This window comes from Boleophthalmus pectinirostris, unplaced genomic scaffold (assembly GCF_026225935.1).
Source record: "Boleophthalmus pectinirostris isolate CB_2022bp ecotype Guang Dong unplaced genomic scaffold, ASM2622593v1 HiC_scaffold_1, whole genome shotgun sequence".
NCBI classification, from domain to species: domain Eukaryota; kingdom Metazoa; phylum Chordata; class Actinopteri; order Gobiiformes; family Gobiidae; genus Boleophthalmus; species Boleophthalmus pectinirostris.
The window spans coordinates 25,635,484-25,660,927 of NW_026570970.1; the positions used below are offsets into that span (position 1 = coordinate 25,635,484).

The 25,444-nt window shown below is 37.0% G+C and overlaps 2 protein-coding genes across 2 annotated transcripts; one reads left to right on the forward strand and one right to left on the reverse strand.

Moving 5' to 3' along the window:
* Positions 1 to 337: 337 nt before the first annotated feature.
* Positions 338 to 9,943, reverse strand: LOC110156181 (pyridoxal kinase-like). Its single transcript, XM_020920380.2, has 11 exons — positions 9,686 to 9,943; positions 8,989 to 9,043; positions 5,289 to 5,393; positions 4,433 to 4,516; positions 3,660 to 3,694; positions 3,496 to 3,581; positions 3,156 to 3,201; positions 2,965 to 3,076; positions 2,569 to 2,705; positions 2,429 to 2,495; positions 338 to 1,401 (listed from the first exon to the last, which is right to left on the reverse strand). Exons 1-11 carry the CDS (start codon positions 9,764 to 9,766, stop codon positions 1,274 to 1,276), a joined length of 936 nt encoding a protein of 311 aa, XP_020776039.1. The 5' UTR covers positions 9,767 to 9,943; the 3' UTR covers positions 338 to 1,273.
* A 2,338-nt stretch (positions 9,944 to 12,281) lies between these two features.
* Positions 12,282 to 24,312, forward strand: chpfa (chondroitin polymerizing factor a). The gene is made up of 4 exons (XM_020920345.2): positions 12,282 to 12,788; positions 14,585 to 15,149; positions 19,393 to 19,575; positions 20,255 to 24,312. The coding sequence occupies exons 1-4, from the start codon at positions 12,493 to 12,495 to the stop codon at positions 21,515 to 21,517; spliced, it is 2,307 nt and encodes a 768-aa protein (XP_020776004.2). The 5' UTR covers positions 12,282 to 12,492; the 3' UTR covers positions 21,518 to 24,312.
* Positions 24,313 to 25,444: the final 1,132 nt, after the last annotated feature.

Consider the following 25,444-nt stretch of genomic DNA (forward strand, 5'->3'; position numbering starts at 1 on the left):
GGTTTCCTGTTTGTTGCAACAAGCAGCAGTTAAAAATAATTAATTCAACAAATTATTTTGTATATGCTTATTTGTATTTTGTTTGATTAGTGCTACTATATTGTTGTGTTTTAATAATTTAGTTTTGATTTATAACATTACCCATTTTAATAATAGATTTCATTGATAATAATAATAGTATTATTTTATTATTATTTGTAAAGTATCAAAGTACTATTTGAAACTTTTCCTGCACCTCTATGGACATTATTTTGAACAATTCATATATAATGAGGGCTTCTTCCATCTCTGGCACCGGTGAATAAACTGCAATAGCAATGATACAAATATGACACAATTTGACTAAAAGATTGTTTATTCATCAATAGTTTCATTAAGGTGCTCTAGATTAGAGCAGGAGGTCAAGGGTTGGCACTTCACTTTCTAACATTACATTACTACTGATTCATAAACATCCACTTTCTAATGGTGTTAAGGCTTCTACATGTCATCTCATACCAACTCTTTCAATGAGATATGAAAAAATAATAGCAACTCCCGTATTAAATGTCATTGTGCAAGTACCTCAATTTGAGATGTTAAGACATAGATCTATCAGGGTATACAGTATCTCACTACTTCATTCAATACTGTATACATAAAAAAGATTAAATTAACTAGTAAAAGTAAACAATTATTAATAAATTACACTTTTATTAATAATTTGTTATAAGAATACATGTAATCAACATATTAAACTACCTGGCCTATCATATGATTCATATTTTGCATAATTTAATGGCATCTATTTTAGCTCATAATGTCTACACTTAAGTATTTGTAAGCACATTTTGTGATTAGATGATCAGGGGAGAGGTGAACACAAGACTAATTTGTGTTAATCGCTGGCCTAAAAAACAGGGTTGCAAATAGAAGATCATCTGGTGTAAATTAATATGCTAAATCACTTGGTGACAACAATCTAACCTGATCTGCATTTGTCATTTTGTATATTTTTGTTGGAATGTGCTTATAAACCTTGAGTCTTTGATGGAAATAGATGCAACAGTCATTTTTTGTGGTACCAGTTAAAAATGTTCTGTTATTCTTTTGAATATGGATAAATAATAATCCATAGAATAACAGAGACTGGTTTTGTAGATCATGTAAAGAAAACATTTCTAACCACTATATTGAAACATAGTGGCACCTGTTTTGAAGTCGGTAAGGCAAAGTCACTGGACAGTCTTTGATGAGAAAATCCTACATGTGTCGTACTAAAAACAGCAAAACTTCACTGACTTTTCTTCTGTATAACTCGAGCCTTTACAACAACAGCAGGGTTTTCAATGTCGGCTTTGCTTTGCACCATCCGCAGCTCCAGTTGTGCGGCATTTGGCTTTTTCCCCGGGCCAGCCATCTCTACAGAAGGGTCAGAGAGAAATATAGCAGAAAATGAACTTCTCAAGAGAGGTCAAATTCTTATCAAGTTTTGAAATAAATAGTTCATATTGTAGTTTCTTGCATATTGAATTTTTTTATCAGTTCAAGCTGGAGTAGAGCAAAGATAATGATGAGACCCTGTATGCAAAGATAAAATTCTATATGGTTGAGAAGTTTCAGTGCATTTTAACCCTTGTGCCTTGTTCAAAATGTGTTTACACTGGGTGTGTTTGAGACAATTTTTGTTTTTCGATTTTTAAACTGCCATAAAATCATCAAACATTAATATTTTTCAAAGATTTTATTTTTTTATTTTTTGTGAAGGGGTTCTCTTCAAAATGACATATTGGGAGTATAAATTACCATAATTTAATTTCATAAAAAATAATTTTATTTTACTCTGACTATAACCAGTGTGACTGGCCTATCAGTGTGGATGTTCAGTGTGAATATGGACTTTAGGCCATTTTTTGTTTTTGAGAAGTCAATTTGAAAAAAAAAAAGTCACACTGGGCATGTTTAAGACAAATTGTGTATTTTGTTTTTGAAACTGCTAGAAAATCAAACGATTAATATTTTTCAATTTTTCAAATTTTTTTTCCACTGACATATTGATTCCATACATTGCCATAAATAATTGGCCTTTTAGATGCCGGTTTGTGCAGAAATTCCATGTATAGCAAATTCAAATTATATGCAATAATTCAATAATTATATATATATATTTTACTCTGGCTGTTATCAGTGTGAATGGTCTATCAGTGTGGATAATTAGTGAGAATACAGATACAAAAATTTACCTTAACAAGGCACAAGCATTAATATTACATTGGTATCAGATTGATGTTGCAAAACTTGTCATAATACACAGTATATGTTTTTTTGTTGTTTTTTTTTTTACTGTTGTTGCCCGTCATAATTTTAAGTGCCTAAAATATCTAAAGTATGAGTAATTTTAAATGCTTGGCCAAAATGACAATGGAACACACACAAAGTGGAAACATACCATTGGCGTACTTAATTGTTCTTTTGATGACATGATGCATGATAGAGGCGGTTTTCTCACAGGCAGACTGTCGAAATCACAAATGTAAGTTAAAGTGGTTGTGTAATAGTTGACGTCTATTGAACATGAAAGCTACAAACCTTCAGATCCTTTGGGTGGTGGTGAGTCCATGCGAGCAACATAGCAGCAAACAAGTCCCCAGTGCCCACAAACACAGCGTCCACTTTGGGGATGTCAATGCAAATTTTCTCAGTGGTATTGGTCCCATCTGATTTAACTGAGAAGAGAGAAAAAAAGTTTAAAATGTATTTGAATTGTTCAAATAAACACAAAAATTGTATTGTCATTTACAATAAATTAAGTCCCTTGGCACCTACTAGGTTTTGTGTGTGAAAACCCAATCACTCATTCCCATGCTAATGATTATTTTAAAGATGTAAAATATGTAATACCAATTGTATGATGTTCAGAGCCAAGTAATTAAAAAGACCAAATAAAACATTATATAGAAAAAATATAAATGTAAAAAAATTCACCTGTTTTTTGACTTCCCAGAGCCACTAAGTACTGGTCCCCTTGTGTTGAAGGCAGGTCTGTACTGGTCAGAACCACAGTTTCTGGACCCATTTTATGGAGCAAGTCCATCACCTGAACACAGACAGCCAGTTATTTAAAAAAAAACAATTATAAAACTTTAGATATTAATAAAATGAAAGAGGATACTCACCTCTATTGCATCTTCTACTGAGTAAATTTTCCTTCCAGTTAAAATCCTGTGTGTAAAGGAATAAATAAGTATGCTGTATCAAGTTAGTTCAATATAGCTGGAATCATTTTTCTGCAAATCTAAAAAGTTACAGATTATTTGGGTAATATTTTAGGTTTAGGTTTTTGTTTGTAAATCCTGATTGCACCATCACCATGTTTTTGATATATTTAATCCAGATCCTTTACTGTTGTAGTGAGGAATAATTAGAGATAAACAGAAAATTATTCATAACTCAAAAATGCAACCATAATGTCTTGAATGATTCTTCCTGTTAAAAAGCCTGCAGAGTTACACTTACTCTGCTTCAAACTGATTGGGCGTGAGGATATCAGCCAAAGGCACAACTTTGTCTCTGTACACTGGCAGTAGATTCTCTGGAACATACTGAAAAAGAAAACTCGGACACATGATTAATATGCAACAAAAATGTCAGTTTATAACTCAATATCGAAGCCTGCATACCATAGCACCTTGATCTCCCATAACCGGATCACAAACTGAAAACACACATACAAAGCAAACAAAAAAAATATTTTATTTCTGTTGTCAATCCTGACAATCTGAAATTGCAGTATGAAAAATCTCTTGAGGACTTATATTTTACAATAAACTACTGGACCTAAATACATCATCAAATTTCTACTAAAAAGACCCTTGCCAAATTATTGCAATAAATATCTTATTATTAAAGGTCCTATATATACCATGCCTAAAAGCTCACCGATTCTTGTGAACTTTTATAATGTTTGTTATAATGTTGTTACCTCATCAAAAACATAGCTGGAGTTATGTTTTGCTTCATTAATCCTTTATTAGTCTGTCTACATCCACTTTGTGATGTCATGTAGTAATAGTTTCAAGATAACAGCTGCCTTTTATTTAGTAGAGACTGGCAATTCAAGGGCTAAAATTATCCAAATGATTAGTGACTAGTGGATTCTAGTGTATGGAGCTTTAAAACAAAACAGAGTACTTCCTGTATTACCACATGACATCACAAGGTGGAACAGAGTGTTTTCTGTGTGAGAGTAGAACTGAGCCTAAATATGCAGAGTTTGTATGTTAAACATATGTGAATGAAGCAAAACAAAACTCCAGGTATGCTTTTGATCAAGAAACAACATTATAACATGGAACAAAAAAATATCCTAATATGGGCCCTTTAAGGTTAATAACATGTTAATAACATACCATGAGATTTGAACAGATTCTCCTTTAATATAATAAACCCTCACCATACACCAGTTTGGGATTGGTCCTCTTGAGCTCCTTTATAATATCCACCACTGTCTCCAGGAAGGACGTGTCTCGGCTGTACCCTGAGGCAGACAGGAAAAGCACTGGAAATTAGTGACATCTGGTTCTTACTTCATCCAATAATCCAATTACCAGACAATAGCACTTTTGTATATTGCCTGTATTTTACATCATTATTGCTGCGGTGTTGTTAGAAGGGGTTTGTTTGGTTTGGTATGACGCAAAAGGGCTGCTGGAGTCTCCTACAAAGATGACACTTCTTACGAGATTTGGGGTGTTACTTATGTTGTGACTTCATTGCTCAAGGGACAAAAGAAAACAATCTAAAACTATCCCTTTATATTAAGTCATCTTCATGCATTATTTATGTACACTAGTATCGTAGCCACAGCTGTCCTGGAGCAGATCAACTGAATTGTGACTGCCAATCTGCATCATCGACCTCCAACCTTTGGGTTGGTGGGTAGTACAGTTTGTAATAGGGTGTTAGAGGAAATTCCATTTCTGTCTGTACTGAGGGCTCTCAGTGCCAGCTCAGTTCTTGTTATCTTGGCCTACATCAGAGATATAATATTCCCTACAACTGAAGCATATTCACACTGGCCACCCCACCCCAGAAACAGAAAAACATGCTGAAATTATTAAGAGCTTATTGTCAATTTGATGGTACCAATCTTGGAAACAGATAAAAGTAGACTGAGTGAGGTTGCTGGGTACAGACACTGCATAATACATACTGGATTAGTTTGAACATGTCACTTGGATTTCATTGTTATTTTCTGCATAGTTTCTACAGTGGTATCTCATGCTTGGTATGTTACATGACAGACTCACCTGTGAGGATGTAGTCATAGTGGTTGACATTATTGAGCTTGATTCCTTCATAAAGAACATTCAGCTCCTCTGCAGTTAGGACCTGACCCTTCCAGTGGTCATAACCTACAAAGATACATTTATATGAAACCTAAAGGTAGTAATACAAAGGGTAAAATGTTCTGTCCAACTCAGTATAACTGAAGATTTCATTAAACATGGGTTAAACTATAGCATTATTTACTACTAACCAAATACATGCTTTTAACATTAGTGACCAAGAGCTAATGTGGAACAATGCAAATCTGTTTCCCAAGTGTTTCATTAAATGTTTTCAATAGTTGTGAACTCATTACGCATTAGTAGACAATTAGCATAATCTGCATAGCAATTTCCTGACTGTACAACTCTGGGATTTTAAATATAAAGTTTGGATAAAGCAATAATATGCTTAAAAACACAGTTAAATTCAATCTTGAGCTGGACCAAATTGGGTAGTAGCTTTCTGTATTTCAGCATGTGGATCGTGTTTTCCACTGAAAAACTTTGCCCCCCCACAGGGCTGCTGACCACAGACCGTAGTACACATGTATAACACGTGCAGTTGGTTTGATTGCACATGTCATCATGAATAAAAACATGTATTTTGTATCTCAAAAACACCAAACAGTTACTTTACTATTGGACCAATCCTAGAGGTAGAAATAGTGTTTGCCCTCCTGGTATATTCCCCATAGACTCTGTGCTAGTCTTCCACATCGAGCAGAGCCAAATGGGGCCTCCTTGCTCTCTGAATGGGATGCCTGTATCCTGGTTGCCAGCTTCCCCCGCCTTTGTCCCTCTTTCAGCCTTAATAAACTAGAATAACCCCAAATGCTCCTCACTGCAAGCAAATAGAGAATAGCCATATTAAACAGGCATCCCATGAGGCTCTGGGTTCACCCCAAGTCAGTACCCCTCCCACGGTAACAAGTAACAAAGTCCTGCTACAGATTGGACTGTATCAGGTGAGTTTTTAAATATGAGCTGCAAAATATTTTTAAATGCCCTGACACATACCCGCATGAGTAAATTTGGACGGACAATCAGAGCCATTTAGTAAAAGCCAAATGGTCAACACTAAGCAGAAATCGTGTTCATAGAAATCCATGTTTGTACTGGTTCAAGTGGTTGGAGTGGAGCTTGTCTGTGGCCCCATGTGGAGAGAGCACATTCTTTACATACTGTGACCCATGAAGCTGATGATAATCCTATCATCTCTGCAGGTGCCTACAGCAAATGACTGTCAACTCAAGACATTTAGGTTTTTTCTGTGTTTTAATGGGCGTAATGTTAAAGGTAAGGAAAAGGTAAGTATCTGAACAGGATTGTTTTAAAGCATTTTATAGTGGGGCCGGGTCTACAGCTACATGACAGCAGTATAAAATGATCTAAAAAGCATTTCACATAAAACTTTAGATATACATGGTTATATAGATGGAGGTTTTCTTTTTAGTTCAAGTTTGTAAACATCTGATTGCTATTAAAAAGCCACAGTATGTTACTTTTTGCAAAACAAAATACTAAAATGAAAGCATGTTTTTCATTATGGATGTTTGTATTGCACTGAAAAAAAAAAAAAAAAAAAACAAAAAAACAACATCCCTCCGTAGTCTTGCATCTCCACAAACCTGACTCTGGTTTGGCTTGCTTATTTCCATAGACATGTTGTTCCTTTCACTACAGTATTTCACAGTACGGCATGGAAAATGTTCCCATATATGGCTTTAACTTTCTACTTAGTCATGCAGTTGACTTTCACCTCCAAAAAGTTACACACTATCACTTTAACAGCAAAAAAGTTATTTTCAAACCACTAGGGCTGGCTAGATATTGTAAACGCTGATTACCTGCTGTGTCCTGAGACAGTGCTAGAGTGAAATAGATTTTTAATATCTGGCTTCTTGACAATAAATGGGGAGGGGTTATAAGTTTAAGGGTAACAGAAGTGACAGGATTCAAATTCTTTTGCTGAGCATTTAAGGTTAAATTAACATTGAGGTATATTTCTTTTTTGTGGAATATCAAGTTAAATAAAAATAAATAAATACAAATCTTATTTGTTTTTCTTAGTCTTAAATGGGTTGATTGTACCTAAAATGGTAAAGACATAACTTTGTTTGATCAAGCCTTGTGGGTGCATTTTATGTATAAAGGCATCTTGTTACTTCTATTGGTCATCTGCCTTTTCATGTGATGAGTATCATTGCAAAGCATACTATTCAAAGTACAATTTTCTTTTTAAAGTTAACAGTAAATTGATTAACATGCCATTCATACATTTGTATATTAGACTGTTTTAAGCATGTCTACGTGTAAGGTTTGAATGGCTCTGTTATTGTTGATTCTATAGACCAACATACAGTAGATTAATTAGATTAGTAGATTAATCAATTATCCACTTTAAATATGTCATAACGGTATAATAATGAAGCTTTTGACAATGATCACAAATATAAAATATGTGATGGAGTTTCCTTTGCTCCACAGATAGCGCAGTGTAATCTATGAGACTAAATTTCAATCATTTTATTCATCAATGAACGATTTCCCTTCTCCCAATAATATATCCCAAAAATTATTTAAAAATCCTAGTTTGAGCTGCTAGATCTCTTATTTGACTTCAATGTGTGGCCTTTTCTTTCAGCCCAATAACTGTAAAACTTGTATATACCCATAACAGGCCCAAAGTAGCAAGAATACATCTATGCCCCATAATAACAAAACTGTTACAAATGAATCATTTAGTTAAGCAATAACGGTACTGTGACTGATGAGCTCATTGCGGCTAACTTGCTACACAGTATCTTGTTGCTTAATCTGATCATCCTTTAAAACCGTATAATTGGAAGCGAACAGTTATTCATCTTTGCTTGACATTTTACAAATTGTATAGCACATTTAATATTACATACATGTAATACACATAGAATTTTTGCCAGATGCCCTGCCTGCTTGAGCCCTTTAGCGAAGCATATCATGGAAGCACATCTTGAATTTGGCGAGTGATGATGTTTGACTGGATATTTATTGAACTGTTTTAGTCATGAAAATGTAGTTTGTGAGTATCTGCATTTGGATAATGTTAAACCAGGTGCCCAGAGGATGGTAAACAGACAAACCTAAATCACCTGGAATCCCATCAGTGGAGAGGGAGGTCCATTGTCTCAATGTAGGCTTATGAACACAGGATGATCCTGCATCTCTGGCCAAGAACAATGAGGAGTTGTTTGTTCTGCTCTAAAGGCTCATGTTGCTAATCAAATATAACAGTGTTTCTCCAATAAGCTTTAACTGTTATAACTTACAACACAGGGAACATTCCGAGCTGCGCAATTCCAGCAAAGTAAAGTGGACACATGTTGCAGACCATTTGGATAATTTGATTAGAGAGGGATTTTTATTATTCCTAAAGAACTGTGTTAAGCGGACTAAACTTACCAGAGTTTTATTGTCAGTCTTGAAAGACAAATTTAGCAAAGTTTGACATAAGTACATATGAAGAAACTAATCTTGGGAAAACCAATAATGTCTTACAAAGTTTGGGACCAAACTAAAAAACAATAACAAAAACAACAATAAATTTGCTTGGATATGGCAGTTTGAGAATCACTAAATTGGTCTGATTAAACTTTAACTAACTGTGAAATGTCCTCGTGAAATTAATCATCTCCAGACTCACCAGTGTGGTTGGAGAACTGTACAGAGTTTATAGAGTCCACTTCAAAGCCCAGAACCTGCAAAAAGAGGGAACATGTTTTATTTATTTATTTTTTTTTAAAGTGACGCACTTTGTCAAAACCACGCTGTTCATGATATATCAGCTTACATAATAGCTACCGTACTCTAATAATCTACTAGATATGTCATTGTGATTTTTGGAGAGGAAGATGTCATGGGAAGAAAGGTATTATTTTAACATAGACAGACTGAACTTGTGTCTAGGTCTCTCTGTTGTAATTTGATTATTTTGAAAGTAATTTACTTCTACTCCTGTAAAATGGCAAAACATAGACTATAAAAAGTTAAAAAGTTTGAATGTTCTGCCTATACTACTTCAACAAATTTTAATATAAATGGCACTTAAGATTTCTTATAATCTCCTGCCATCTTCCTTTACAATTTTATTATAGGCCTATCAACTATAATAATTTCTGAATGAGCTATTAAGTATATGCAGGGGGCGTAAATAATATGTGATGTAACCTATTACATGTACTAGGCTGATTTAAGGCTCTTTCCCACCGCTTGCCTCATGCCTCAGGCTAGGATTTCCGCTATACTTTGACCAATACACACAAAAGTAGTCATACATTTTGCTGTTTTTACTCTTATCTCGAAAATATGAAAACATATAATGTATTTTGGGTTTATTTTACCTGCAAAGGGAATGTCGCCGACTTGTTCCCCACGTATCCCCTGACAACATGACTCTGAATGGACAGCACTCGACACTCCATCTTTTACGGATAAAATGATAAAAACAAAGCGCAAAAGACCCTAATAAAGCGGCATTAAGACGTGAGGCGCACAATGTGGTCGTGACACGATGAGACGAGGCATGTGTGAGAGAAGAGGAAGTCCACAGAGGAAGGTGAAGGGCAGGAGGAGAAGACGTGCCGCTGCAGCTGACATTTGCCTTTTTTACGCACAGGCACATCTGAGGACAGCTAAAACTGTGGTGAGTTCAGAGGCAAGGGCACGGTGGGAGAAAAGACGACTGCGTGAGAGAGAAAAAAATGAATGGAAAAAGTACAATATCAAAATGATAATTATAATAAAGAGAGAATATGTTAACAAAGGTAATCTAGACTTAGAAGTAACCGAGTACAAGTCATTTTAAATAAAAAATAAGCAACATATGTACAATTATTGAATTTAATGAATTTGTTGGACAATATTTAGAAGACCTTGAAAAATATCCGATTGTTACTATAATAATGTAGTTTAAATTTTAATTTTTAAATGAAGTTGGAAGAAACAATAAATTATATTTAGCCAGCAACATTTGGATAGCTAATGAAAATACCTACATTTATTATTATTATTATTTATTTATTTATTTATTTATTTATTTTAAACAAGATTTACAAATGTTTAAAGGGGAAATTTTGCCTATAGGGTTGTGATGAAGTGTGCCTGAGAATATGCAAAGCGATCACATTTACAAATCCTTGTAATCTGATGATTTTATCTGATGTTTCATCTCGTCTTGACAAAACGTTGGTGTTCAGTTACCACAAGAGGGCACAGATTAGCTTTGTTTGTTTGTTCTGGTCACAGCGTGAAGTAATCACTGACAGCAAAAGGCATGTTATGTGAGAGTATGATACGTTTTATTTTTTCTTTAATTCATCATAATTTACCTGTTTGTTTTTTTTTTTGTTTTTTTGTTTTTTTTTGACAATTTATGCCACAGCAGTAATATACAACTATGGGACCAGGAAAAAAGGAAAGGGGTTTGCGTGTCACCCACTGTATTAGAACTTAGAATAAATATAATTATATCAACAAAAGCATGTACTCCAGTTACACCACTGATAAATTTTACAAAGAGTCACAATGGGAAATCTTGAATGAATCTTGACGTAGGTTGTGATACAAAGGGCATCTGACATCATTTCTATTCTAACTGAGAAGGACTGAATGTATTTTTGAGAAATAATGAATGAATAAATGCTAGATGGAGATGATTAATGTCACACCATGGAATATTTCAGGCAAAGCAATAACATCTCCATGAAGACAAGCGGATGGCAGACACTCTGCTAGAAAAGTTGTGCAGTGCTTTAAACTACAAAATCAAATAGATAGGCTATGGATGTAAAATATTAGCATTAGCCTGTAGAAAAGAAGTGATGTTGTTTGACTTTAAAGAAGAAAATTGCCCACTTCATGTACAATCACGATCATGCGGTTGAGGATAAAATCTAATTACATTATCCATAAAAGTATGTGTATGTCTGATCGATTTCAGTGCACCTTATGTGGGTACTTTCCGAACAGAGCCTGTACTCTTTATATTTTACAAGGTAAACTCAGCTGGTTCTGAGAAAACAACAAATATATACTGTCACCTTAATTTGATCTTTTGGCTCTATAATGGATATAAATGGAAACCTGGATGAAATCAGGTATGTATGTTGTTGGTCTTGGCCTACTTTGTGTGGGGGACAAGGTGAATAAAAGGGAAATAACAGATACAGCTAAGATTTTTATTATTATTTTTTTTTTTTAAATCTCTTGGCAGTACATAAATAGATAATGATTATTTCCGTTCAGTACATAATAAGTTTCTAATATGGGGAAAAAAAGATCCCCCGATCCCAGATACAAATATATGAAAATAGTTTCTTCTGCAGTTTCTGAGCCCTCCATTTGAAAAGATAGGCTACTCGACAAATAATTAATAGCTCCATATCGATAGGAGCATCTTTCCCGCGGGGATCCAGATTCTCCTCGATGGATCTAGAGGAACTTTCTGCAACAGGTAAGTTTGGGCATTTCTGCCTTGAGCAATGTTTTCGATTCCAGATATAAGCTTAAGTAGATGGGTCATTAGATATTACTCAACCAAAGAGATGGGATTTCAACTATGCAACAGCATTTCATATCAATACATCGTGATTTATGACATCAGTACTTTAACATATAATCGCATAAGGATTTTAAAGGCACAGTTTAGCTATATCATAAATGGAAAGTTTATTTTTAGTGCCATAATTCAAATAAACTGCAGGCTGTAACATGGATCGTTTACACTGCACACACAGCCGTGGCCTGTCCCAGTAGCAGCAGTAGCATCTGTGGATTTAGTTTAGTGCCCTACATCCAGATTCCTCGAGACAGCAGCGCGTGTGATTAAACAAAGTCCCACCCCTTGAGCAGCTAGGCGCACGCTCATTGGTTGAAAAGCTGAGCCGCACTGACGCATGCCCGCCCCCCTCTATCTGTGCGCTTTGGTCTGGGATGGGGGGAGGAGTCAGGTAGGAGCTCGACTGACACGTAAGAAACTGCGTAAATTATAAGGAAGGAGCAGATAACTTTCCTCAACTCTAGTGTGGAAATGATTGCTTCATTTCAGACTTGATGTAGAGTCGCGCGGTGGCGGACTGTAGCCTATTTTGGGACGCTGAGGAGCGACGCACCGGGACCGATTGGGACAGAAGGCAAGCCCGGGGACAACATGAGATTTTCAGCGCTTATAACTGTCCTGCGGTCGCTCGGCCCGGTGGTCATCGGCATTTCTTTGGGTTTCACGTTAAGTTTGTTGAGCGTGAGTTGGACGGATGAGACGTGCTACCTGGGTGATACCGACATAGAGGATGGCAGTGTCGGGCAGGAGGCGCTGCTTAGTGGGGCAAGGAAACCTAACTCCGTAGCGGGTAGCAGCAACGATGTGGAGTCAGAGGAGGACTTTGAACCAAAGATCATCCCGTATAAGCAAGTCCAACCGCAGAGTCCACCAAAGAAACTTGTCAGGTGTGTATCAAGACCTCAACATTATTTTATTCATCCCAGTGGAAATTACGCACACAAGTTGCATTAAAAAGTTGTCTCATCCGCTTTCTTTAATAGAAAATGACACGCAACTAAACTTCATTATTGACTACATCACAAACGTACTCTGTGATCTTAATTGAGTGATTTTTAAGAAGTGAATAGCCAAGTCTACTTATGGGCATCTCCTCTGCTGAATTCTCTCCATGGATAGTATCAATAGAAGTTGTGTCTTGTGGACTATTTCTGGAGCAGATTACAGTAACCTATAGAGGACCAGGCCTGCCTCTTCAGTCCCTTACACTTAGGGGGGACTGATAATAAATAAGTGCTCTGTTAGTGCCCGTTACCAGGTGTTGACCTGCAGGTATCAGCTGGTGACCACGTGGGAATGAAACTTCAAACAATACAAACCTACCATTAACTGTACTTAAAGTAATCCTGCAAAAGTAGTGGACATTCTCATATGTCATTTTTATAACACAATACAGATGTCCTCTAGGTTAAGAAGAAACAAAGCTTATTCAGTGTCTGAATTCCAAAAATAAAAAAATAAATAATATAAATAAATAAAAAACAAACTTAAATTTCCGTTTTGTAAGGCCACTATGCCACGTGTATTTACAATGGAAAAACATTACTAAACCTAAACCACCATTAATTCTATTCTATTCACATCTTAATGCCCTTGAGCAGTGCATTTCTTAGTATAAGTAATAATAATACATAATGTAATACATATGCTATGCAAATTGAAAAAAGCAGACTTTTCCTTGTGCTCTGCTTTAACTTGAAAGAAAATAATCATTCAAAAATTCTATCTAGATTCTTATAAATTCATTGTAACAAAAAAGCCATTAACTTTTTAATAATGTCAAATTCCCTTTTAAAACCTGTTGGATGATACAAAGCTTTGCACAGTGCTGTATATTTGAGTCATTAGAACAGGCTGTATTTTCCATACAAAGTCTAGTCATTCTCAAAGTCGGCCCAGTAGTGTCATTGTATGTGTCTCTTGGGAAAATGATGGTTACCTTGAACCAAACGGACTATGTAAGGCATTCACAGGAGAGAAGTATTTCTGCCATTGAGATGAACGGCACAATGTCACTTCTACATATTTGACAGGAGGAGGAAAAAATATATCTTACGCTTGTAATATTGCCTCATATGTAACCAACTATCCATCTAAAAGTCTGCCTTATCTTTGTTATGACAACTAGTTACAGCCATGTTGTAATGCAGCTAATTTTCACTTTTGCCATAAAAAAAAGTTGATCATAAAGTGTAGTGTTAGATTTTATTATTATTATCAATTACGCCTGAAATTGCTTCTAGGTTTAAACTTTAAAGATTCACAATAAACCTTTGGTGTGGGGGGTTTGCTACCTGCTTGTCTCCGTGGAGATGTTACAGCTTTGCCTGGAATGTTTGACAGTATGGAATTAAACTTGTCAGTCTTTCATTTAGTCTATTACATGTGTTTTTATTGTTCAAAAACATGAAAAACATACATACTACTCTGGTCTCCAGAGAGCTGACCAGTAACCTGACCAGTAACCCTTTTTGTCTCCATAGATATATATACATTTCATGACATACTGTGGAACATATAGGGCAAAGCAATAACATTTCCACTGATACAAGCTGCTGAGAGACTTTTCACCTGAAAAGTTACACAGAGTCACTTTAAATATTAACATGATTATATTAGAGACAAACTAACAATTTCATGTATTTCATTATGTTGTCATTGTATTGTTTTGTCTATTTTTCAGGGCCAAATACGTGAGCACTGAGTTGGGAATTCGTGAGCGCTTATTTGTTGGGGTCCTCACATCTAAAAACACCCTCAACACTTTGGCTGTGGCCGTCAACCGCACCATCAGCCATCACCTGGACATAGTCATCTTCTTCACCGGGACACGGAATCGCAAAGTACCTCATGGAATGTTTGTTGTATCCCATGGCGACGAGCGGCAAATCTGGAACATGTACCAAACTGTAAAATACATCCTAGAACATTACGTCACAGAATATGATTGGTTTTATTTGGTGCAAGATGATGCGTACGTCGAAGCGGATCGTGTCAAAGAACTGGTGGAGCATCTTAGTATGGACAAGCAGCTGTACATGGGGCGTCCAGCGGAGTTCATAGGTGGAGAGATGGAGGGGAAGTACTGCTATGGGGGTTATGGGTTCCTCCTATCGAGGACGTTACTGCTAAAACTACAGCCATTTTTGGAGAACTGTAGGAATGACATTCTGAGTGCCAGACCTGATGAGTGGCTGGGGAGATGTATTATCGATTACACCAGCATCAACTGTGTCAGCCAACATGAGGTAAGCTTACTTTTAGTACCTTGAATCCATTCATACTAGTCATGGTTTGAGCTCACGTTAACCTTAAAGCAGACTGGGTTTGTTTTGCCCTCTTGTAGTCCCAGTCTAGTCCAGGTTGATTCCTTGGTTTAGTCTCAGTTTTGTCCAAATTTGGATGTGGTGTGTGCAAGTGTGAACAAATTGTTTCCTCTGTCTGACCTTAATTAGGCCTGGTTTAGTCCTGATCTACCCTGTTGTAGTGCATTCACACTTGTACACACTCAGCGTTAACAATGGTACTAGCTTAGTCCTATTCTAGTCAAGTGTAATATGTCATCATGTCCTGTTCTAGTTGTTGTTCAGATCTAGTCTGGACATGATGGACCTGGTTGTGTTCTGGTTAGACCCAGCAGTGTTTCCTAAGAGCACTTAAAATGGAGTGAATAGTGGCAGATTGTTGAAAAATGTTAAATTGAATTTTATTTGAACAAATATTTTCTTTGTATTAACTGTTAAATTTTGAACATTATGTGGATTTTGGACATCAGTCATTAAACTAAGAAAATACAATCATAATAATAGAAATATACCACTAAACAGATTTGTTTAGTGGCAAGTTAGGGAGTATTTAGAGTATGAGGGAAACTTAGTGGGTACTTCAGACAAAAAAGTTGGGAACCAGGGATTGAAGTCCAAGTTTTATTCCCTGTTTCATTCTGCTTTAAGCCTGGATAAAGGCTGTTTTTAAATGGAGTATCTTTTGTTCATACTTAATAGATGGCATTTGTTTTAGTGCCCTGTTATTTCGAGACTTGCTAAATCTCCTCAGTGAGCCAATCAGGGTTCTGCGCTGGAGGATCACTGTGCACAGTCAATCAATGAATCGGACAGCTGTGGAAAATATCAGCGTGGGAGTCCTATTTTCCCCCTAAAACAAACAGCTGACGTCTAACTGCGCCCTTGGGACCAGACTAAGCACAAAAAAACTTAATGAAGTAGTTTTACTTCAATTATGTTGTAGTAGTTGCTGCCATAATGGTTGTAGTGAGAAGTAGTAGAAGCTATATTTTATAGTACCTCCGAATAATACATTTGACTTCTATAATATTTTGGTCTATTGTCAAATCTGAACCATTTACTATGAATGGTAGTAGTCATTGTATTATCATATCATATTATTCCTAGTAAAAGTATTCAAGTTATAGCATTGTAAGCACAAAGTTAGTTGCATTTTTTCTGTTTATGAATGAATCAAAGCAATACTTATCTAAACATGATCACCACTTAATTGGTAACAGTGTACAACATAATACAATTGTTCTTTTAGCCACAACAGCTGACATCTTTTCCCCTAGGCATGCACAAAGCCCAAAAATAATAAAATGGGTAATTACAACACATGCACATGTATGGTATTTGTATTATAGGCTAGTTTTCTAATGCCCCTTGGCCCTTCTTTACCCCCGTGGCAAATAGGTAAACAGGGCAGTGGAACACACAGTTTAACACGGGTTCAATGGTGTGAAAATCCCCTGTGGGTCAACATGCACTGGTCCTATAATGTCATTAGCACTAAGGGTTAAACATGTTCAGGCCTGATCGCTCCAGTGCCCTGTCATGCAATGCTCCCCTTTTGTGTGGATGTAGTTTCCTGTTAACATGCGTCATGTTAAAGTTCAAGGCGTTTCAAGGAGTTTGAATAGGTGAAAAGCTGTGTAAAAATCCTTATGACAAATACTTTTATGGATGCTTGTTTACAGTGCGTGTGGACAGTCCTTATATAGAGCTGGCTTAGTCACGTAAACCCTGTGGTTTAGTCCTGGATTCAGCCTTATTTAAGACTGTGAAATTGCATCATGATTTCACGATTATTCATAGTTACTGACACATCATATAAAGTTGGAAATCCTTAATTTATTGTTGTTTAAAATGCTTAAAGGGCCCATATTACTCATCAAATTGTCATAAACATACCCGGAGCTCTGTTCCACCTTTTGATGGTATGTGGTAATACAAGTGCTTCTTTCTGTTTTAAGCTCCATACGCCCTTAACTAGAGTCATTTGGATAATTTCAGACCTGAAATTGCCCATTTCTACTGAAAACTACCACTACATGACATCACAAGGTGGAATAGAGCATTTTGAACTTTGGAAATGTAGACTGACTAATAATAGAGGATTATACAAACGTGTGAATGAAAACCACGACTTTGGGTATATTTCTGAGGCGGTAACAACATTATAACATGGCTTAAAGCTCACAAGAGTCAGTCCTTCGTAATAGAGGAACTTTGATAGATTACTGTCTCTCCAGTATGTGACCAGCTGTTTGAAATAGTTTTGTTCAGGTCAAGTTAAATTGAATATCTCTTATCCTGGGTTAGCCTCTCTGGGTTAGTGATCTGTGGACTTTAACTTTGTTGACATTGTAAGTATGTCCCTTATTAAGTGTTCCTTGTTCATTTGTCCTTTGAATTTGACACATTTGCACAGTATCAAATTGAAAAGGAAAAATGTTGACACAGCTGATTTTGCATTTTAAACAAATAAAACATTTGAATAAGTATGACCTTGTTGTTTAGTTTTGGTCTAGCTCTAGATTAATCATTGTTTTAAACCTGGTTCATACCTGGTTTCATTAGACTTGACAGACTTGTCACACTTCATTCATTGCCTATTAGTTCTATCCTGGTTTATAGTTTTACTTCAGATCTGGTTTTATCTTATTTTGTTCTTTTATATAGAGGTGAACTTATCATGATTTACCTCTTCCTCATTACTGTATGTATTCAATATGACATGTGTTGGAGACGTCTACTGTATTTGGCTCTCACTGTGGCCTGGACCCAAAGGCGAGAGGAACCATCTTGTTAGACATGGTTGCATGGTTAAGCTAATATGCCTCCAAGAAGTTTGAAGAGCTCCAGCTGAGGACAGATAACTGGTTGGAGGGGGGAGTTAACCAGCCAGGCCTTAAGAGCAAAACAAAACACTGGGCCTCACATCAATTTCCCCTTAGAGACAACAGTGATGACAATTAGACACACACAAAGCGTCTGAGTGTCCAGCAACACAAGCTGGAAGACATTGACCAACACTTGTCACAGAAAGGCCAAAGGAACAATCCTATTCTTTTAATAGCTGCATTAGGCTAGATTCACATTTATAAGCACTCAATCTCCTTATACAGTACCAGGCTAGAATCTTAAGCAGTTAATTTTAGCCAGGGTAACAGAGAGGTTTATCAGGAGAACTGTTATCATGATAACTGTTTTCATATGACTGTGACACAATTATTATAAAAAGACAATAGAATTTTCAGCACAAAATGATGGTAGATTATTTAATATTAAATATGTTATAAAAATCAGGAAAAGGTCATAGTGTGTTGTAATTTTTTTCTCCATCAATATTTGTTCAAATGAGTTGCAATGCTGTTTTCATTATCTGTGTATCTCTTTTAAACTCTAATAAGAACAAGGCTAAAGACAGTGACTTAACTCGCACACCAACATCTGATTATTATCTGATTTAAGATTATTTAAATGACCTGCAAACGTCAGATGTGATGAAATGACAGATCTGAGGGACCATGATCTGAAAGAAATCAGATTACTCATATTAGATTTAGTTGTTTACATGTCATTTAAATAATCTTTTAACTTCAAAAATCTGGTAATAATCAGATTTTTGAGTGTGCATGTAACTGCAGCTACTGATCCTGCTACCTCATGAATGCTATTTATTTTTATATACCGTAAAGTATATAGTTAGTAACTTGTAGTTGCATATTCAGCCTATCACTCCTATTATTTCTACCCATTGAAATAACTAAAGAAATCCAACAATATCGTATAGCTTTCTCACACAAATTTTGGCACTACTCTGCTTTGTATGCGGAAGAGCAGTATCAACTATCGCCTTAATCGGATCCGGTCTTATTTTGGTATTTGCTTTTAGTGTAGTCACAAAACATACAAACATTCCTAAAACAAGAAAAACTTCAGGAAATCTCCAAAACACTGACAATAAAACCTCATTGTCCTTCCAAAATACACCCATGTCTGCACTTTACTCTACAATTATGGTCCAGCCTCCGTGTTTGGAGTGGAAACAAGCCCAGAAGTATTGCCTAGATAGCATGTAACTTTCAACTGTAAGAAAGTCACCATAACAAAGTTAGCTTGTAATAACATCAGGTATGTTTCTGTCATGCCCTAAGTGCCCAAGAATGAATGGAGGTCTTTGTGTTTGTATTCCCAGGGACTTCACTACTACCATTTTGAGCTTGAGAAGAATTCAGACCCCAGCAAGGAGGCGAGTGAGGAGTTCAAGAGGGCACTGACTGTCCATCCAGTGTCCGACCCAGAGCAGATGTATCGTCTTCACCGCTTCTTCACCCAGCTGGAGCTACAGAAGACTTACGAGGAGATCGCTAAGCTGCAGGTAAGCTGATTTCAGTGTGTGTCTAGTCAAAGAGTTCACAACATCACACGCAATTCTTGTCACTTCTATAGTTTGAATGTCAAAAGGGAATCGCTAGGGCTGGGTATCATGTAGAAGTTGCTGATACGGTATATACTTTGATACATTGGCCATGATACAATACATACCTCGATACAGTGTACTTTCAATTTAATATGATATATTTCAAATCAATTCGATACAGTTCATTAAAAATAAAGGCTAAATCATGGCTGTGATACTAAAAACCACATCTTGTGCAAAGTTCATATGAAACACGCCCACTTTACTCATTTAAACAATGAAAATGTCAAATACGAGTTTCCTTCTACTAAACAAGCAACAAAACTGTAGCTCTCTGACAAAATAATTTTGTAAAATACACCAAAAAGTACTCTTGGCGATATATCGATACAACAACCCACGATATCGATACGGTATCATCACATTAAGTGATAAGTAGAGCAGAGTTTAACTGTGATGGTAATGCTAACAACTACTCGCCTGCTAACATCGCACCAGGATTAGATCCTGGTTCACAGCTGATACCACATCTATATGCTTGGCTAATACTTGTTAATTAATGTGTACTATTCTATATTAAATAAACTGCTACCTTTTGTCTTTGTATTTATCTAAACTCCTTTCGTTTTGTCCACAGGCAGAGATCAAAAACGTGAGCGCGGAGGCCTTCGAGGGTAACCGTAGCGCCCAGTGGCCTGTAGGGGTCACTGCACCATTCGAGCCCAAAACGCGTTTCGAGGTCTTAAGCTGGGAGTACTTCACCGAGGAAGAGATCTACTCGTGTGTGGATGGCTCTCCCAAATGTGAGCTGAAAGGCATCGATCACATGGATGTTTTGAACGTAATTGAAGTCGCATTGGCCGAACTAAATAAGAAATACATGCCTCTAATTCATATGAAGAAACAAGCTTTGATTAATGGGTACAGAAGATTTGACCCAATTCGCGGTATGGAGTATATGTTAGACTTGCAGCTAGAAGTGGAAAGCCAAAAAGGTCATAGCCAGTCAATCACCAAGCGGGTTCACCTAGTTCGACCACTGAGCAAAATCGAAATCATTCCTATGCCTTATGTTACCGAGGCGACGAGGGTGCATATCATTATACCGCTCACAATGCAACTCAAAAATTACGTTACACATTTTCTCGAGGTTTTTGCCACCAATGCCTTCGAAACCAGCGAGAATGCAGTGTTGACGTTCTTGTTTATTTACGATCCTGTGGAGGCACAACAGGTAAACCAAAATGACATCTTTGCAAGTGTGAAAACTCAGATAACAACGCTGGAACGGAAATACCCCACTATAAAGATCCCGTGGATAAGTGTCAAGACGGAAACGCCATCGCAAATCAAGTTCATGGACATCATTTCAAAAAAGCACCCAGTTGATACCCTTTTCTTTTTAGCTAGCATCAACTCAAATATCAATTCTGAATTTCTCAACCGATGTCGCATGAATTCAATAAACAACTGGCAAGTGTTTTTTCCGATACATTTCCAAGATTACAACCCAGAGGTGGCCTATCATAACCAGCCTTACCCAACCACGATCGATTTGGTCAAAGAGGCTGGACATTTTGACCGCATGTCTTTCGATGAAGCCTGCTTTTATAATTCCGATTACATGGCGACGCGAACTCAAATGGTAGCGGACGTCCAGGAGAATGAGGAAATTTTGGAGATGCTGGATATTTACGAGATGTTTGTGAAGTATTCCAGTTTGCACGTTTTTAGGGCCACCGAGCCAGCACTACATCAGCAGTACCGCTACGAAAATTGCAACCCGCGGCTCAGTGAGGAGATCTACCACAGATGTGTGCAAAGTAACTTGGAGGGTTTGGGTTCACGCTCCCAGCTTGCTATGCTGCTATTTGAGCAAGAGCAAGGCAATAGCACATGAGGATGGCTCGTAAAAACTGCATCTCTTGCCTCTCTAAAATGGGTGTCAATGCCTTTTATGGCCTCCTGTTGCAATTCAATAACTTGATATGGATGTGTGAGACCACTGGAAATAACGTCTTTGTCTCAGAATGAACTTTGAACTGGAAGTGGTTCACGCACTCACTATTCTAAATTGCAGCAAAGACTGATGGGAGGCTGTAAGAGACAGATCGAAATGCAGTATCTTGACTTAATGAAATGTTTACAGTGTTTGGTAATAATAGTTTGATCCCAAAAGATGTGTGAGCGATCCTGTGACCACTCCATGTCCGAGCAGTATATAGTTCTATAGTTCATTCAGATTCTATGGAAACAACAGTGGGACAAAAAGGACGCTTTCCAGTTCTTATCTCGCAAGCTGGTTTCAAACAGCTCTTCACAGTAGCAGTAGCATACCGAGAGCTCAACAAGCTTGTCTGCTGTAAACCAAATGGACAAAACACTATGAGGTTATTTTAAGTGAAAATTCTTGTAGTATGCTTTAATGATGAGCATTACAAAAGCAAAGGAATGGCATATATTTCTTGATACATTGCACAAGTTTGCCTTCAGGGCATCTGGCTTGTTACAATCATTTATGAGCTTAGCTATTTACAAGTGCCTTTATGCAGATGTTGAGATCAGTTTATGTTTGAAATCAGTCCAACTTTTCGGTGACATGCAGCTTTAGACATTTATTTATTAAATCACAGCCAAGAACAAAATGAAAGCAAATAATAATGCTCATGCTATGTGGTTAAGCACTGTTACATGTCGTGGGAGAACAAAATGGGATTTGTGACAACCTTATATTTTTGTTAAGGTGAATTCACGTGATCCTTAATTTCAACATGCAATTTACTCAAGTGCCTTTCTAGAGCACAGAGGCAAGCATTGCATGGGGCTGTATGGGAGTCACACTCTCAGATGGGGGCCAGAGCCAGTATTTTTGTAGGAATTATTTACTATTTAAATTTAGGAAAAGTGAAAATAGGAAAGAGATAGGAAAGTGAAACTTGATCATTGTATCAGTGAGAGGGTTGGAGATCCTGCTTTATTAACAAACCTATAGCAGCATTAGTCACCTGGCCTGGCCCCATCTGAATGAACCCCACAGGCCTGTAGAATGTGGTGATGCCTGAGCAGCTCCTCTGTCTGAGGTGTATGAGGCCTCAGTCTTTACCTGCTCCAGGTGTGTCAAATATTCAGGAGTGAACTCATGAAGCAAAGGTACTGTAAAAGAGTTACTTATGAGATCAGTTTTGAATGTACAAACTGTTTTTCACATGAGCAGGTGTGGATATTTTGTACCTTTTGTGCGTTCAGAGGTTTAGTTCCAAAGTGTTGTGGATTGTATTGAAGACTTTGTAAGTCAATGGTGTTATTGTCCTGCGAGGGCTGCTTCAGCGGTGGAGGCGCTTTAGTTGCAGTGAAATTGGAGCCTTTTTACTGAGTTTTACTGAGTGTCATTGAAGGCTTGTCAACCATAATGTGCAATATTACCACGACTGGACGTCCCGACCAGGACAGGACCCAAATCTTTGTGACGTTTGCTGCAATGAACAGCGCGTGTATGAGACGCACTGTTCGTTTTAATTTAAGATTTCAGTTTGAGTGAATACACTGTAATGTTGTGGCGGGACCTATTTAATGTATTTTTCTGACACAAGACACTTTTCACCAATGTTATTTACTCTATTTAAGTTGAATTGGATCAAAGTGTATGTTGGAAATGTGACATTAACTGTGGTGGTCGTGGGCTGTACTTTGCTGTGCAGAGGTCAAAACATTGAGTGTCTGACTTTTTAAATAGGACTTTCTGGTAACACTTAATTTTATAGTCCACACATTAACGAGCTGTTATCATTGTAGTTTGTGGTTAATTAGTTTTTATTGAATTTACAGTAAAGCACCCATTCTCTGTAACCACCAGTCTACCTTTAAATTGCACTTTCCCCACTAATCTCTTAACGTCTATACTGTACTTCATCCTATATATATGCCCGATAAACTTTTTTTTTTTTTCAGGCTGAAACTTTATTATGGGGTTGCTTTGTTGTGAGCTGAAATCCAAAGGAAGTAAGGTAGATTTTTCTCTCTTATTTGTTTTATACATTTTAGAATATTTTTGAATTAGCTACTTGTTACTTTGTGGACTGTAAACCAAATTGTTACCAGGTTTTTAACGCATCTCTTCTTGGAGATCAGCTGAGTGAGTGCTCTGTTTGTCATTGTAGTATGAATGTTTTTATGCATTTTACTTGTTACACAAATCTCCGAACCACTGTGAACAAGATGGCGGCAATTAAATGAAGTTATTTTGGTGATTTTTCTTTGTTTAAAATTGCCTAATACTGTTACAACCGCCATCACTGAACCAATGTTACCAAACTTATCTGTCACTTCTTAATGAATTGTGCAGATCTTGAGTCACTCTGCACTAATCTTATATTTTATAGACATTGTTTATTTAGTTTTTGGAGTCGTTTGAACAAATGTGTATTCTGTTATGTCTTTGTGCATTTGTCCTTTTGACCTTGAAAATCCAAATGTATTTAATTTTCACATTATAGAAATACTGTTGACAAGTTAATTCATAGATCTACATGTATATTTGTACATGGGATGTTATTTTAATGTTACTCGGTTTACATTGTTGGATGGGTACTTCTATAACCAAAGCAATATTTGAAATTACTGTTTGTCACGTTGAATACATGCTGTACTTCCCAATGAACTGTGAATTATAATTTTTTAATAAATTGTTTTTATAAATATATTTTCCCGATGTTTATGTTGAGCACTGATTCTCTCTCTTCTCTCTCTCTCTCTTTTTATTTCCACATCTGCAATCCGCAAACCAGTGGAAGCTAAGCAGGTCTTAAGCAAATGATCTCATCAAGACTCCAAACCAGGACTGAACTAGGACTAAAAAGTTAATTACACCACAGTTTAACAACATTTTTTTTACATTCTCAGTTCCAGGGTCTTTCATTCTTACGTTCAAGTCCTAATTTGACCCATAGGTGTCAGTAGAAGCGCGCGTTTTGCCCTGTCCATTTCTGCTTAGGTGAGGTGCGCTACTGATGATTCCAGCTCTGCCTGCACCTCCAAGCCCAGAAAGATCTGACTTTTTCCAACTAAAACGCCTTAAAAGTCCTTTGCACTTAGCATTCCTGCCCATGAGGTATTTATTTCTGTTGTCTGGGCTGGGTAAAAACAGGCAAAAGCGCTGCAAACCTAAATTATAGCTTTAGTTATTTCAGGGGTCCTTATGCAGCGGCCCGAGGCATGCTGTAAAGCCACAAAGTACAGAGCAGCCGGGAGCTAATTGCAAGTCATCATTTTGTACTTGGTTTTTACATAGATCCCAGGACTTTCTCCTCCCACACGGCTGCAAAGTTGTTTCAAGTCTCTGGAGGACGACAGCTGCCAGTTTGGGTTCACCTGAGAGGTTACATTGTTTTTGGCCCGAACAACCTCGGGAAACACCGCTCACATGTCGTGGAGGGAGTGCGTCACTTTAGGGCTGTGCTGTGGAAGTGTGCACTCACGTTTTATTGTGGCTATGTGTATTCTAGGCCTATGTTGTTTATAGATTATGGATCTCTTGACATGCGCCAAACGAGGTGAATAAGTACTCAAATGCAATGTTAGGACTACAGGAAAAAAGCGTTTTGGGTTTTGGCTGTGGATACAGACTTAAAGGTGCACTGTAATTTTTTGGTTGGGGGTCCGTCACCTGCTTGTTTCTATGGATATATGTCATTGCTCTGCCTGGAATGTTCCACAGTACGATATTAGGTTTACCTCGCCACAGAGCTGACCTGGTCTGGTTTGGTCTCCATGATGATAGAAAGGTTTAATACTATGTAACATCCCAGACGAGACAATAACATCTCCATGG